Source organism: Rhincodon typus, chromosome 1 (assembly GCF_021869965.1).
Source record: "Rhincodon typus isolate 14 chromosome 1, sRhiTyp1.1, whole genome shotgun sequence".
Lineage (NCBI taxonomy): Eukaryota > Metazoa > Chordata > Chondrichthyes > Orectolobiformes > Rhincodontidae > Rhincodon > Rhincodon typus.
Window position 1 is genome coordinate 144,148,013 of NC_063332.1, and position 13,324 is coordinate 144,161,336.

The window sequence follows — 13,324 nt, forward strand, 5'->3', positions numbered from 1 at the left end:
CAGTTCCCTCTCCTTTCCAACTTCCTTCTTCCTCTGTCCCCACCTTGCAACTGTCTCCTCCTCCTTGCCATGCAGTCACCTTCTTTTCCCCAACCTTGCAACCACCTCCTTTCCCCTCCGTTTCAGCTTCCTCCTTTCATCCCAATGCAGCTTCTTTCTTTGTCCGTCCCTTTTTTTTTTACCTCTTTCCCCCAACCCATACAGACTCCTATTTCACCCAGTTCCCTGAAACTGCTTCCTCCTCCTTCCACCGTTTGCAGCTTCCTCCATTACCCCCCAACCACTTGTAGTTTCCTCATCACCCCAGCACTTGCTGTTTCCTCAACTCCTCACCCCTTGCAACCTCCTCGTGGCCTTCCACCACTCGCAGTCTCCTCCCTAATTCTCCCATTTCATGAGTCTCTTCCATCCCCTGCGCATCCAGTTCTTGCATCCTCCTCCTCTACCCCCACACCCATGCAGTCTCCTACTTCCCTTGTCCTTATCCCCAGCCCTCACTAGCAGACCTACTATTAAGCCTATTAATAGCACACATGATAGAGAAAAACCTTTGACTGGAGGAGCAGCCCCTCAGAATCTGTGTGTCTTATAAATGGGGATGACCTCACTCTGATCATGGAGTGGGGCAGTTCTGCCCAAGCCCAGCCGTCCTGAAGAAAGGAACCCCAGTGATTTAGCATCATGTGTGACACTCTGTGCTGGCCCTCTGAGTTTGTAGTTCAAGTTCGGGAAATCAACAGCTTGGCATGATTTGCAATGTCCAATTCACTTTCAATCCTAAAAACAGCAATCATAACACTTTTTTTAACCTTAGAATAAATGAAGAGATTTATTCTATGAGTCCAGAGCCTAAAGTCACCTTTTTTTCTCTCGAGTTTGTTGCACTTACCAGATGTATGTAAAATTTCTGAAATATATTCATGCTTTTTTTAGGAGAGAGTCAGTCTAATTTGAATGAAACAACACTCAATGGTCCTTACTACCTCCTTTGGGAACTTGTTCCAAGATTTCCCAGTTTCGCATTGCTTTCTGTAAATTACTTGTGAATTTGCTACTTGCAGTCACTGACCATTAGTCTTATTCTACTGTTCTATACAAAAATGAGTGGGTTGTCTTGATCTATGTTACCTATTTCCTTTCAAGTCCTTAAAAAGAAATGTAAGTCTATCACCTCCCAACTTTCTCTTTCCAATTGATAATTTTCTTGATTCTTTTAATTGCTCATTGCATTTCAATACCTTTATCTCCTCAATCTTTCAGGTTGTTCTCAGTAGTTGTAATTTTATTTCTTGCCTGTGGCGAATGGAACGGCATATAATATCCCAAAGGCAGTCACTATTTGGATCAGTGTTTTAATAATAGCAACATCTGAATTATTTACTCATTGTTAGTCAAGTACAGTCGTGCTAGTATCAGTTTATAGTTAATCAAAATCTGCAAACTTTCATTTCCCAAACGCCATTAACTCTTCTGAGATTTTTGTTTTGTTGACATAGAACAGTACAGCACAGGAAGAGGCCCTTTAGCCCACCAGGTCTGCACCAACATAGTGCCATTCTAAACAAATCTCATCTGATTGCACGTGGTCCATATCCCTCTATTTCTTTATTCATTCACGGAATGAAGGCGTCACTGGCTAGGCCAGCATTTATTGCCCATCTCTAATTGCTCAGAGGGCAGTTCGGAATCAACCCCATTGCTGTGGGTCTGAAGTCACATGTAGGCCAGACCAGGTAAGGATGACAGTTTCCTTCCCTAAAGGACATTAGTGAACCAAATGGGTTTTTCCAACAATTAACAATGGATTCACAATTAGATTCTTAATTCCAGATATTTTATTGAAATCAAATTTCATCATCTGCCATGGTGGGATTTGAACCCAGTTCCCCAGAACATTATCTGGGTCTCTGGATTAACAGTTCAGCGATAATACCACTAGGCCATTGCCTCCCCATGCCTGTTACGTGTCTGTCTAAATGCCTCTGAAAAGTTGCTATTATGTCGGCTTCTACCAGCTTCCCAGGCAGTGCATTCTAGGTACCTGCCATTCTTTGTGTAAAAAAAATAACTTGCCTTGCACGTCTCTAAACTTCCCTCCGGGCACCTGAGTCTGGGTGGGATGCTTCTTAGAGGGTCGATGTGGACTTGATGGGCCGAATGGCCTGCTTCCACACTGTACGGATTCTATGATTCACCTTATATCTATGCCGCATAGTATTTGATATTTCCACCTGGGAAAAAGATTCCGACTATCCACCCTATCTCATGATTTTTCTTTTATCGTGTTGCTCCTCTGCTCTAACACTCTAGCAAAAACAATCCAAGTTTGTCCAACCTGTCCTTATAGGTGATATACCAATCCAGTCAACATCCTGGTCAACCTCTTTTGCACTCTCTCTGTAACCTTCCAATAGTGTCGTGATCAGACCTGTATTCAATACTCCACATGTGGCTGAACTAAAGTTTTATGTAGCCTTGCCAACTTTTATACTCAATGCACAATTGCTGAAGGCAAGCATGCTGTATGCTTTGTTTACTACCTACCCACTTGTGTACCACTTTCAGGGAGTTATGCAGTTTCCTCCCCAGATCCCTCTGTATATGAGTGCACCTAAAGATCCTGCTATTTACTGTGTATTTTCCTCTTGCATTTGAACTTCTAAAATGCATCACCTCACACTTGTCCGGATTAAACACCATCTGCCATTTCTCTGCCCAACTTTTCAACTGATCTATATCCTTTGACAACCTTCGTTACTATCCACAATGCCACCTATTTTGGTGACATCTGCAAACTTACTAACCAGACCACCAACATTTTCACACATATATGTTGTAAGCAACAGAAGTCCCAGCACTGTTGTTTGTGGAGGACCACTGATCACAGACCTCCACTCAGAGAAACACCCCACCACAGTCATCTTCTGTTTTCTATGAGCAAGGCAATTTTCTATCCAACTTACCAACTCACCATGGATCCCATTTGATTTAATCTTCTGGACCAACCAACCATGAGGGAATTTGTCAAATGCACGTAAAAATGTTTTCATTTCTCTACATTGAATTCCATTTGCCAACTGGGTACCCAGGTTCCAAGAGTATTCAAACTCTCCTGTAGCTTCCTCTGTTCTGCCTTTCATGCATTAGCTTACGTCATCTTCAAATTTAGCTTCTGTTGTTGTGGCAGGTTTATAAAGATAGCTTTATAACTTCAGTGACAAACCTAAACAGTAAATGCTTCTATTTGTGCAATGGGTCATTGTTCAAGTTACAGACATTTCTTTGACATAACAAAATTGACTTGAGTGTTGAAGAAAACTATCACCTTGATAAACTGTGTCGATGTTTTGTCTTTTCCTCCTTCCATTTAATTATAATTGTTTGCAATTCCCTGTTAACCATTTCAAATTGGCCAACAAACAACTTTTTATTTGGTTACTTCCTGAACAACACCAAGAAGGTAAAAGAAATCTATTTAGGATGCACAGGCCCGTGGAATGTCTTATCAATGTTTTTGCACTCGTATGAGCACAGGAAAATAGGATCTTTCCACAGACACAATTGGCTAAAGTTGTATACTAAAACATCACATAAAATAATTTATTTTGCCATACATGTATCACAATGCTTTCTGAACAATGCCAAGAAGGGAAAAAGAACTATTTAGGATAGGACACACATTTATCATGGCAGGTTTACCGAAGTTTGTGCACTCATACAATCACAGAAGAATAGGATCTTCCCACAGGCACCCTTGACTAAAATTGTAAGCTGAAACATCACATAAAATAAAGAGAACAGAAAATCTATATTTTACCATGCATTGATCACAATAATATGTTTTTGGCAGGTTTTTTTTTAGAAGCTGCAGATAAAAGTTATTTGGCTGTGACCACATTGAATTTTCAGATAATGTTTGTCGAGGCTTATGTGAAAATAATGGTTAATATAGAGAAAATAACTGTTTCCAGTCTGAAAGCCTTAATAGTAATTTTCTGAATCTGCATCTGAAGATGTATTTTATAATATTCATAGCAAACAACATGCACTTATATGCTGCTTTTAAAACAGACAGAATGTGTCTACATGAAGGTGTAAGAAAATGGCTGGCTCATTGTACTGTTATCACGTAAACAAATTGACAGCAAATCTACCTAGATGGCACAACATTCTTTCAATTATTTCCTGAAATAAAATTGCCCTAGAAATATAATAATGATTATCATTTGGTTCATATATAATCACTAAATTTTAATCAATTAAGATCAGAATTTGAAAACTTGTTTAAATAGTTTCATGGTAATAGTAGTAATGTACAAAGAACCAACGTGAATAGCAATTCAAAAATAATTCTTATACATTAACACGTGTTAACAGTCACTTCTGTTCAACAGCAAAATCATTAACTGTTAAAGAACTTTTAGACAATATTCAAATATAATTTGCTTTTTGTATAGTGTACCAATGCCAAAGGAAGATTTCTCCTCTCCACAACCATGTGAGAAGCCTGTTTCAAGTGTCAATCAAACACCTGTTGAAACAAATGAATTTCCACAGCTGCCAGAAGGTTTGGAAAAGAAGCCAATTGTGCTTAAATTTAGTGCCTTGTTGGATGGAATTACCATTGGTGCAGCGCTACTGCCATCTCTTAAAGCAGAGTACAAAATGGGCAGGATGAAAAGTCATGGAATGACAGGTACTGGTGTATAAATTTGCACTATGTGAATGGCTACATTCGTTTTGAATTACGGAAATAGTTGAAGTTTTGCATTAATAGCACTCTGACATGTTCAGTAATTAGAAATGTATAATTTCTGATTTCAGAATTTTGCTTTAAGATGCTATTTTTGATTTCATTTTCCTAAACAAGGCTGTATGTCTATTAATTATCTTTTTGTTCCTGGAGAGTGGTTGAAATGTCAAGCTGTATGTGCTGAGGAATGAGAGGGTCATGTGTGAAAGAGTTTGTCGTTATTGAGGCAATTGGGATGAAGGTGGTCCTTGCCAGAAAATTGTTGCCCAAATGGTGTTCCATGGATCCTATGTATTTATCATGAACAGTTTGTTACAAGTTGCAATTGGTGACTGTTGAAAAGTTCTGTTGTTAAAATGTGCTCTTCCAATCATTAGGAGCCCAAACTAGATTCACATTTGAGCTGCCCAATCACAGACTGCGCTTCCAATCCAAAGTGACACCTGTTGATATGGCAGCATTACCTCCGTCTGCCAGCCTCAACCTACCACAGGTCACCATGTCCGGAGAATACATCATGGAGGAGCATGAGAATTACCCAGACAAATCCTGGAATGGGGATGAGTTTCCGTTGAAACAAGGCAATTATCTGCAGGGGAACTATTTACGCTGTGTTGCTGAGGTACAGTAGTGGTTAGAAAATACAGCTGATAGTATCTTAGTATCTTAGTAAAGTGCATGGAGAATTATAGAAAAAAAAAATCCCGTAATTGTAATGATTTTCCTGTTTTTCATAGGTTGGTTCTTTTGAGCACAACTTGACAACAGATCTTTTGAATCAGTTGGTCTTTTTGCAGAAAGTTTTCATGAAGGAGGTCAATGAAGTTATTCAAAAAGTTTCTGGTATGTAACAGAAAACACCTTTTGCTTTGAAATTAGCTTTGAAAGATAATTTGCCTGTTGCTGCTCATGAAGATCTTCTAATCCTTTTGAATATAATCACAAAAGTTTTGTAATTTTTTTTCCTCTGTTAAGCACCTTGAGACATTCTGTCTGTTTTAAAAGCAGCATATAAGTGCATGTTGTTTGCTATGAATATTATAAAAATTCCAAAATTAAATTTTTTTTAATGTGGCCTTCAACAGGATATGAATTCAAGTACTTAAATTCTCTTGTTATTTTCTGTTTCCTTTTAATTTCTATGTTTTGTTCTTGTCAGACTACTAAGATCTGGATAATTAACTGACATATTGATGATTTTTTAAAATTGTTATTTTTATGAATTACACCAAAGATGTAGCAAGTTAGGAGTCTTAAGATATTTGCTTTTTGTTGTTGTGCTTCAATAGTCTGTGTTTTACTATTTTTTTTTTTAAATCACAGCTGATCCAAAGTGGCAAATATAATCCTGCAAAACTATTTAGTAGGGCTTGATCCAGGGCAGGTAACTGTTATAAAGATATTTGCACTGCTATTGCAATGGATGGCTACATTAGCCAGCATAGTGCAGATAAATAGGGAAACAAGCAGCACTAGGTAACATGTTGAGCTCCAGAAGATGGGATCTGTTCATGAATATTTCTTGTATATTCCATGATTTCAATTTCATGATTTCACTTCCGTGATTTGTTTTGGCCATCAGCAGTACCTTGAATTGGTATATTTGAAACGAGAATTTTGTTTCACTTGCATCCCTTCATAAGGAATGTTAACTTTTAACATTATGTCTGCAGGAGGGGAGCAACCTATCCCACTGTGGAATGAACATGATACATTAATGGATGGAGAAAAACCAAAAATTCTTTTGTATTCTTTGAATCTGCAATTTAAGGTAATAACTTTTTAGTTTTAATAAAATTCAGATAAAATCATGTGCACTATTATGTGACCCACTTGCAGTCCTTTTGAAAAGGCATCATGTTCTGGAAATAAATTTCAATTCATTAATTCATTCGTTCTTTTGACGTATTCATATTGGGCTGGATAGCAAGAATTAGGAAACTCAGTTTGATCTACCTGCATCAGATGAAAGTGCACAGAGTGACTGGATTTTCATTGTGTGGGGGTGGGGGATGCAAATGCAGGCTATAGTCATGCCAGCTGGAAAGAGTTTAGAAGCAGTGACAGGCTAATGGATGCTTAGGTGAATCGTTTAAAAGGCCTGTCTTGGGACTTAGAATGAAAACTATAAAGCTTTCTAGTTCTTAACCCTCACACTTCTCAACCTCCAGCCCAAGCTTTGGCATTTCCAAGCCCATTCAGCCAACTGTAGAGAATCAGTAGCAATGTCTAGTGACTCAGTCCAGATGTCCATTAGAAACAACTGAGCACCAGGATAAACATTGCTTTATTGTCAGCTCAGGCATTCTGATATCTTCTGCCAATTACATTTTGTTTATTTACACAAGACAGAAGTTTCAAATGCATGTGGTTCTTGCTATTGATATTTTCAGTAGCCTGAGTGACTGACAATATCATTGTCCTGTGGTGAAGACTTTTTTTTAAGGAAGTGGAAAGATAAGAATTGATTTCTTTCAAAAGCTTTTTAAACACAGTTGCTATAGTGTTCTAAATAGTGGGTGAACAGGCACAGAGGCGTAATAGCTGGGTATGGGGAGAGTATGAGAACCGTACAAAATGGGTCGGTGGTTTGGCATGGAGTTCGAGGGGCAATGGGGATTGGGTGGAAGAACATAGTTTGGCATGGGAGCATGGGTAAGATCTTTTGAACTTTAATGCAACAGAATCTGCGACATATGTAGGCCATACATTCCAAAGACTAGTGAATCGAATGAATTAGCATATCCCTTTGACTGTTTGCAATGAACTAAGTACTGACCATACACACGACCAACCTACACCTGCAAAACTCAAAATACGGTGTCCAACAATAGATGTGATTCCACAATTGCACAGCATTTGCTGAATAACCACTGCCCCTTAGAATTACACCGACAACCAATTTAGGGTTGTCATTCAGGCTCCGAGTTTGATGTGTTTACTTATGCTGGAAGCTACATTAATACATAGAGCTTTGTTCTTTGTCAAAAACAAAACAATATTTATGCACTTTATACTTGTTGTAACTCAACAAATGGCTATTCTTTGGTACCTTTGTCCGGAATGTTGTTGGAGCCAATAGCCTTTGTAGTGTCCTGTGCCCTCTGCTGTTTACTTGATTTTTGTTTTTGTATTCTTTCGTGGGTAAGTTTGTTGCTGACTAAACCAGCATTTATTGCCCATATCTAATTTTTGAAAGGGCAGTTAAGAGTCAACAACATTGCTGTGGGTCTAGAGTCATACATAGGGCAGACTAGGTAAGGAAGCTGGATTTCCTTTCCTGAAGGACATTAGTGAACCAGATGGGTTTCTATGACAATTGACAGTGATTACATGGTTGCCATTAGGCCTCTTTTTTATTTCTAGAAGTTTATTGAATTCAGATTTTATCATGTGCCATGATGGGATTCAAAACATGTTCCCAGAATCAGGTGTTCTGGATTGCTAGTCCAATGACATCAACACTATGCTACAGCCTTCCTACATGGAGTACATCAAATTGTTTAAAGAACATAATCTGTGATGCTAAGGAATTCAGGAAGAGGCTGATGTGGATCACCATTTCTGGCTGAAGACAGACGCAAATGCTTCAGCCTTGTCTTTTCATCAAATGCTGGACACCCCATGTTTGCAGATGAGGGATATATTTTAGAACAACCACCTCTTGTTATTTCTCAGTTGTTATTAATTGACCACTATTGTTCACAACTGCATGTGGCAGGACTGCAGAGCTTAGATCTGATCCATTGGTTCTGGGGTCGCTTTAACCTGTTTATGGCCTTTGCCATTTCCAGAAGCAAAAGAAAGTATGCTTGTGAGGACAGCATTTCCAAGCTATAAGTGATTTGAAATCTTCACTTTATTGTGGGAAATGAATCCGTATAAAGATCTTGGGTGAAGGATATTGGGAGTAAAGTGAAATGGTACTTAATAACCGTTTTGGAATATTTAATTTTTAATGAATCAGTCTTTTGTAATAAGCCTTTCATTTTAATAATCAATGTGTCGGTGTAATGTTAGCTTTTTTAAGAATTTCTCTCTGCCTCTTTTATGTTCCTTTTGAGTAGCACGTACCATTTTGTGATCAAATCAGGGTCTGGACTAGATTCTTTTGCAAGTCCCAAATCCCAATTTGAACTCCATAACAGAGGTTTTTCAATTTTTTTCAACTTCAATTTATGTGATAAAAAGATAGTGACTTGTAAAGTACTTGGTACTGGAAGTAATATTCTGTGTGATGCATAATATATATTAGTTGAGCTGCTATTTGTTGAAAAATATATGCCACATTGATTTTTGATCAAGTTTGCATTTTTGCAGTTTTAGAACAAATAATTGAGTTGATATTGCATGTGAAGGTGAATTTATGACCTACATGTTCCATTTGGCAGTGTTAAAATTCATCAAGAAAGTATTTAGGCCAGTGCTATAAATTTAAATGGATAAAAATTGTGAGCCAGAAAACAGTGACTGTGTTGTGTATTTTAAAATCTTCATGTTCTGTGTTTGCTTCTTGTTTAGGGTATCCAAGTTACAGCAACTACCCCTTCAATGAGAGCTGTAAGGTTAGAGACTGGCTTAATTGAACTGGAACTTTCAAATCGCATCCAAACAAAGACCCAGCCTGGTGCAGGTCGTAACAGCAGCTATCTGAAATTGTTTGGTAAATGTCAGGTTGACTTGAACTTGGCATTAGGACAAATTGTCAAGCATCAGGTATATTTTACAACATTCAAAATGTTAACTGTATTACACTAAACTGCAGTATATTATAGTGCATATGTATTGACATGAAGAAAAGATATTGTTTTGATCATGAACCCAAAAAACAGCGAATATATGAAATACATTATTCAGCACATTCTTCTTTTAAAAATGTGGAGGTTTTCCAAATTGCTTAATTCTTTACACTTTTCTTGAAACGTGGACACCACTAACATAGTCTTATTTATTACCATCTCTAGTTGGCCTAAAGGATAGTGGGACTTCCATGCAGATGTTAATCCTGTGATATTGGTTATGGGTGAAAGGTCTTTGAAGAATATTTTCTTCAAATGACATTAATGAGCTACTTGGATTTATACACATTTATGTTTGTTTTTTTTTGTTATTTGTTGATAAGTATTGGGCGGGGAGACTTTTCAGCCTGCCACCGCACAAAATACCAGAATTATTGAGGTCAGTTCTAAAATGTCTTGACTGGCACCAATGCAACCCTGAATATTCACTCCTTCCACCACTAACATAACATAAAGGGTGGCACAGTGGCTCAGCGGTTAGCACTGCTGCCTCACAGCGCCAGGGACCCAGGTTTGATCCCACCCTCGGGCGACTGTGTGCAGTTTGCACATTCTCCCAGTGTCTGCATGGGTTTCCTCCGGATGCTCCGGTTTCTTCCCACAGTCCAAAGATGTGCAGGCTAGGTAGATTGGCTATGCTAAATTGCCTGTAGTGTTCAGGGATGTGTAGATTAGGTGGGTTATAGGGGGATGGCTCTGGGTGGGATCCTCTGAGGGTCAGTGTGGACTTGTTGGGCTGAAGGGCCTGTTTCCACACTGTAGGGATTCTGTGATCTATGATCTATGATAATTGCAATATGCAACATCTGTATGATATTCAGCATATCACCAGGCTTCTTTGACAGCATTCACCAAATTGTTGAACTCTACCACCTAGACTAACATAAACAGCAATTGTTTGGGAACATTGGATCCTTATTTGAAAAAGTACTGCCATTCTTTCAGTGTCACTCAGTCAAAATCCAGAAATTATCTACCCTAAACTACAGTGAGTGTGCATTCATCACAAACTGCAGTGGTTCAAGAAGGAGATTCACCACACCTTCTGACAGTTCATTGTGGATTTAAAAAAAAATTCTTGATCTTGCAAACAACATCTATAGCCCATGACTTGAATGAATGGGGGAAGAAAAGGCTTATGTAAAGCAGATTATCAGGTCATCCATCCCATTGCAATTTACTGGGACATTGGTGCAGAATGGCTATATAACAATAGATATTGCATTTGAAAAAAATGTAAATGCAGTTCTACACAAAAGAATGATAAAAAAAATCAAAATACAAGCAAGGATAATCGATTTACATAATATAGCAATTATAATTGTTGTTCAACTGCCTAGTTCTGAGGCTAAATAGTATCCCATTATACTTGTCTTTTAGCAGAAAGCTATCTCAATATTCTTCAGTTTGCTGACATTATGACTCATTGGTCACCCTTGGGCAACATATTCCACAACACTCCATTGTTTGTCTATCCAGTTTCCCTAACCTGAACTCTGAGTACACACAGAATGTTGAAATTGTGTAAAATGTTCAATTAGCATTAATTTTATCTTCTCCTTTTCAATCTTGAAAACTTTGATAAGGCCACACATTGCAATATTCTGTCTGGTGCAAATATTCCCTGCTTTGCTCATCTCTTTTCATAACCTTAGTGTCCGTATATTAACTTTCTTCTGTACACATTCTCCAGTGTTCCCACTATGCATTGGCAAAATGAGCTGTACCCACGAAGTAGGTCTGTACCAATTCACTAATATCTTCCACTCCTTTTAGCTATTTAAGATTTTTTTTGCTTTGTTATTGCAGACTCTGTTGATGACATTGGTGAACTGATTATCAGCAAATGGCCTGGTTGCTTTTTTTTGACCTTCCATTACTTTCCCTTTTCTGTTCTTGCGACCTTACATGAGTTAATATTAAATGTGTCATTTGTCAATACAATCATCAATCTTTTTAGTTGCCTTTTTTGTAATTTACTTCCTGTTATTTCTAACCCTTTTTTTCTTACACTCTTTGGTGAATTTTTACAGTTTTATTTATTATCATGTTATACCCACTGCACCTCTTTGATCAGGTTTTCTCTATTCTGATGTTCAATTACCTTTCAATATCCATGTGATATGTAGTCTCCTCTGGCTGAGTAAATTTCTGATCTGCTGCAAGAGGAACTCCTTATCTCAGGACTTCTGAATTTTAGGACTCCTCTCTGTGTTACCATGCCAAAAACGTAGCTGAAGTTTATACATATGAATGTGCAATACTACTCAAATTCCTTTTGCCACAAGATCAATTATCTTTTGAGGTTCAACAGCTTGATCTCCCTCCTATGAAGTATTTTGTACTTGTTCTTACATTGTTGCTTATATGCTTCATGTTCTCTTATATGTTACCTTTTCATGTTTTATTTCCTACAGATTTATAGGTTTACTGGCCTATAAATCTTAGAATCACATTTTGCTCCTTCTTAGAAGCTGGCATCAGGCTTACCCTTGATCAAACTCCAATATCAGGTAGAATTTTTCCAAAGAATCTTTCCTCACTGTGGCTGGAAATGCCTGTTGCCAACATGCATGGTCAACTGTTGGAGTTCTTCCATAGAGAAGGAAGCTCATTAACAACCTAATTACTGGCATTGTTGTCCTGAACAGGATGACTGCCTTCCCCTGAGAGCTGCCAGCCTAATCGGGCACAATCTTTCTTTACCTCAATGTGATCCATTGTGGTACAAATGTGTATTTCATCTCCATCTAATTTCAAAGTTTCATGAACTTCACATTTCTCAATTTATCTTCAGTGAAAAGTTACTTATTTATCATTTCTATCAATACAAAGGAGTGCATATCTGTAAATTAATTCTTCAGTCAATAGCATTACAGTATGGAAACAAAAACAGAAATTGCTGAAAAAACTTAGCAGTTCTGGTACTTTTTGTGAACAGAAAGCAGAGTTAATGTTTCGAGTCCAGTGACCCTTCTTTGAGTCAGGAAGCATCCACAGTTCTTTGTTTTTTTTAGCATTACAGTATTATTGGAGACTCTCTGACATTTGTAACCCCATTGATTTTTATTTAGAATTAAGAATTTTACATCAGATAAGCTTTTCCTAAAATTTATTGAGTGGAAAATGTTGAAGGTTAGGTCATTCCATTCACTTATTATTTCATATGCTGTTTTACTTGGGCACCCAGCTGTCTTCTGGCTTCAATCTGTTCTAGTTTCAGAATTTTCCTTGTGTAATGGTTTGTTTCCCTTTGTTTATGTTTTTTACCATGGTGTTCATTGTTGAAAATGTTTTATTCCTGTCTGTTATGTCCTACTTTAGGTCTATGAAGAAGCTGGTTCAGATTTTCATCAAGTAGCATATTTCAAAACACGGATTGGATTGAGGAATGCACTTCAAGAAGAGATCAGTGGCGCTTTTGACAGGGAAGCTGTTCTCATCACACTTAGTCGACCAATAATATATGCACAACCTGTGGCTTTTGACAGAGGTATGCTTTTTCAGTAGAAATGTTAACTATCTGCTGTTACCCACTGCCCAAACCCACTAACCTAACCATGCAAAACAGCTCAGACAAACTCTCATCCTCAGTGCTGCCACACTTTGGGATCCTTCCATCAGTGTCACAATTGCTAGAATTATCTAATAATTTCAGTTGTGTGGAATTCTGATATCTTCTTAATCCCCATATCTCTCCAATTGGTGCTTTCACACCCAAGGGTTTCCTAGCCATTCCCCCTAAATCCCAGCTTCCGTTCTTATATTCTTT

General features: G+C 37.9%; 1 protein-coding gene across 1 annotated transcript in view; it reads left to right on the forward strand.

Moving 5' to 3' along the window:
• kiaa1109 (KIAA1109 ortholog) overlaps positions 1-13,324 on the forward strand; it is a 433,631-nt gene that overhangs the window by 301,444 nt on the left and 118,863 nt on the right. Inside the window, exons 54-59 of the mRNA XM_048608993.1 lie at positions 4,458-4,696; positions 5,131-5,375; positions 5,491-5,596; positions 6,427-6,524; positions 9,275-9,469; positions 12,877-13,045. Of these exons, the coding sequence (XP_048464950.1) occupies positions 4,458-4,696; positions 5,131-5,375; positions 5,491-5,596; positions 6,427-6,524; positions 9,275-9,469; positions 12,877-13,045 (1,052 nt within the window). The remainder of the gene's footprint in view (positions 1-4,457; positions 4,697-5,130; positions 5,376-5,490; positions 5,597-6,426; positions 6,525-9,274; positions 9,470-12,876; positions 13,046-13,324) is intronic.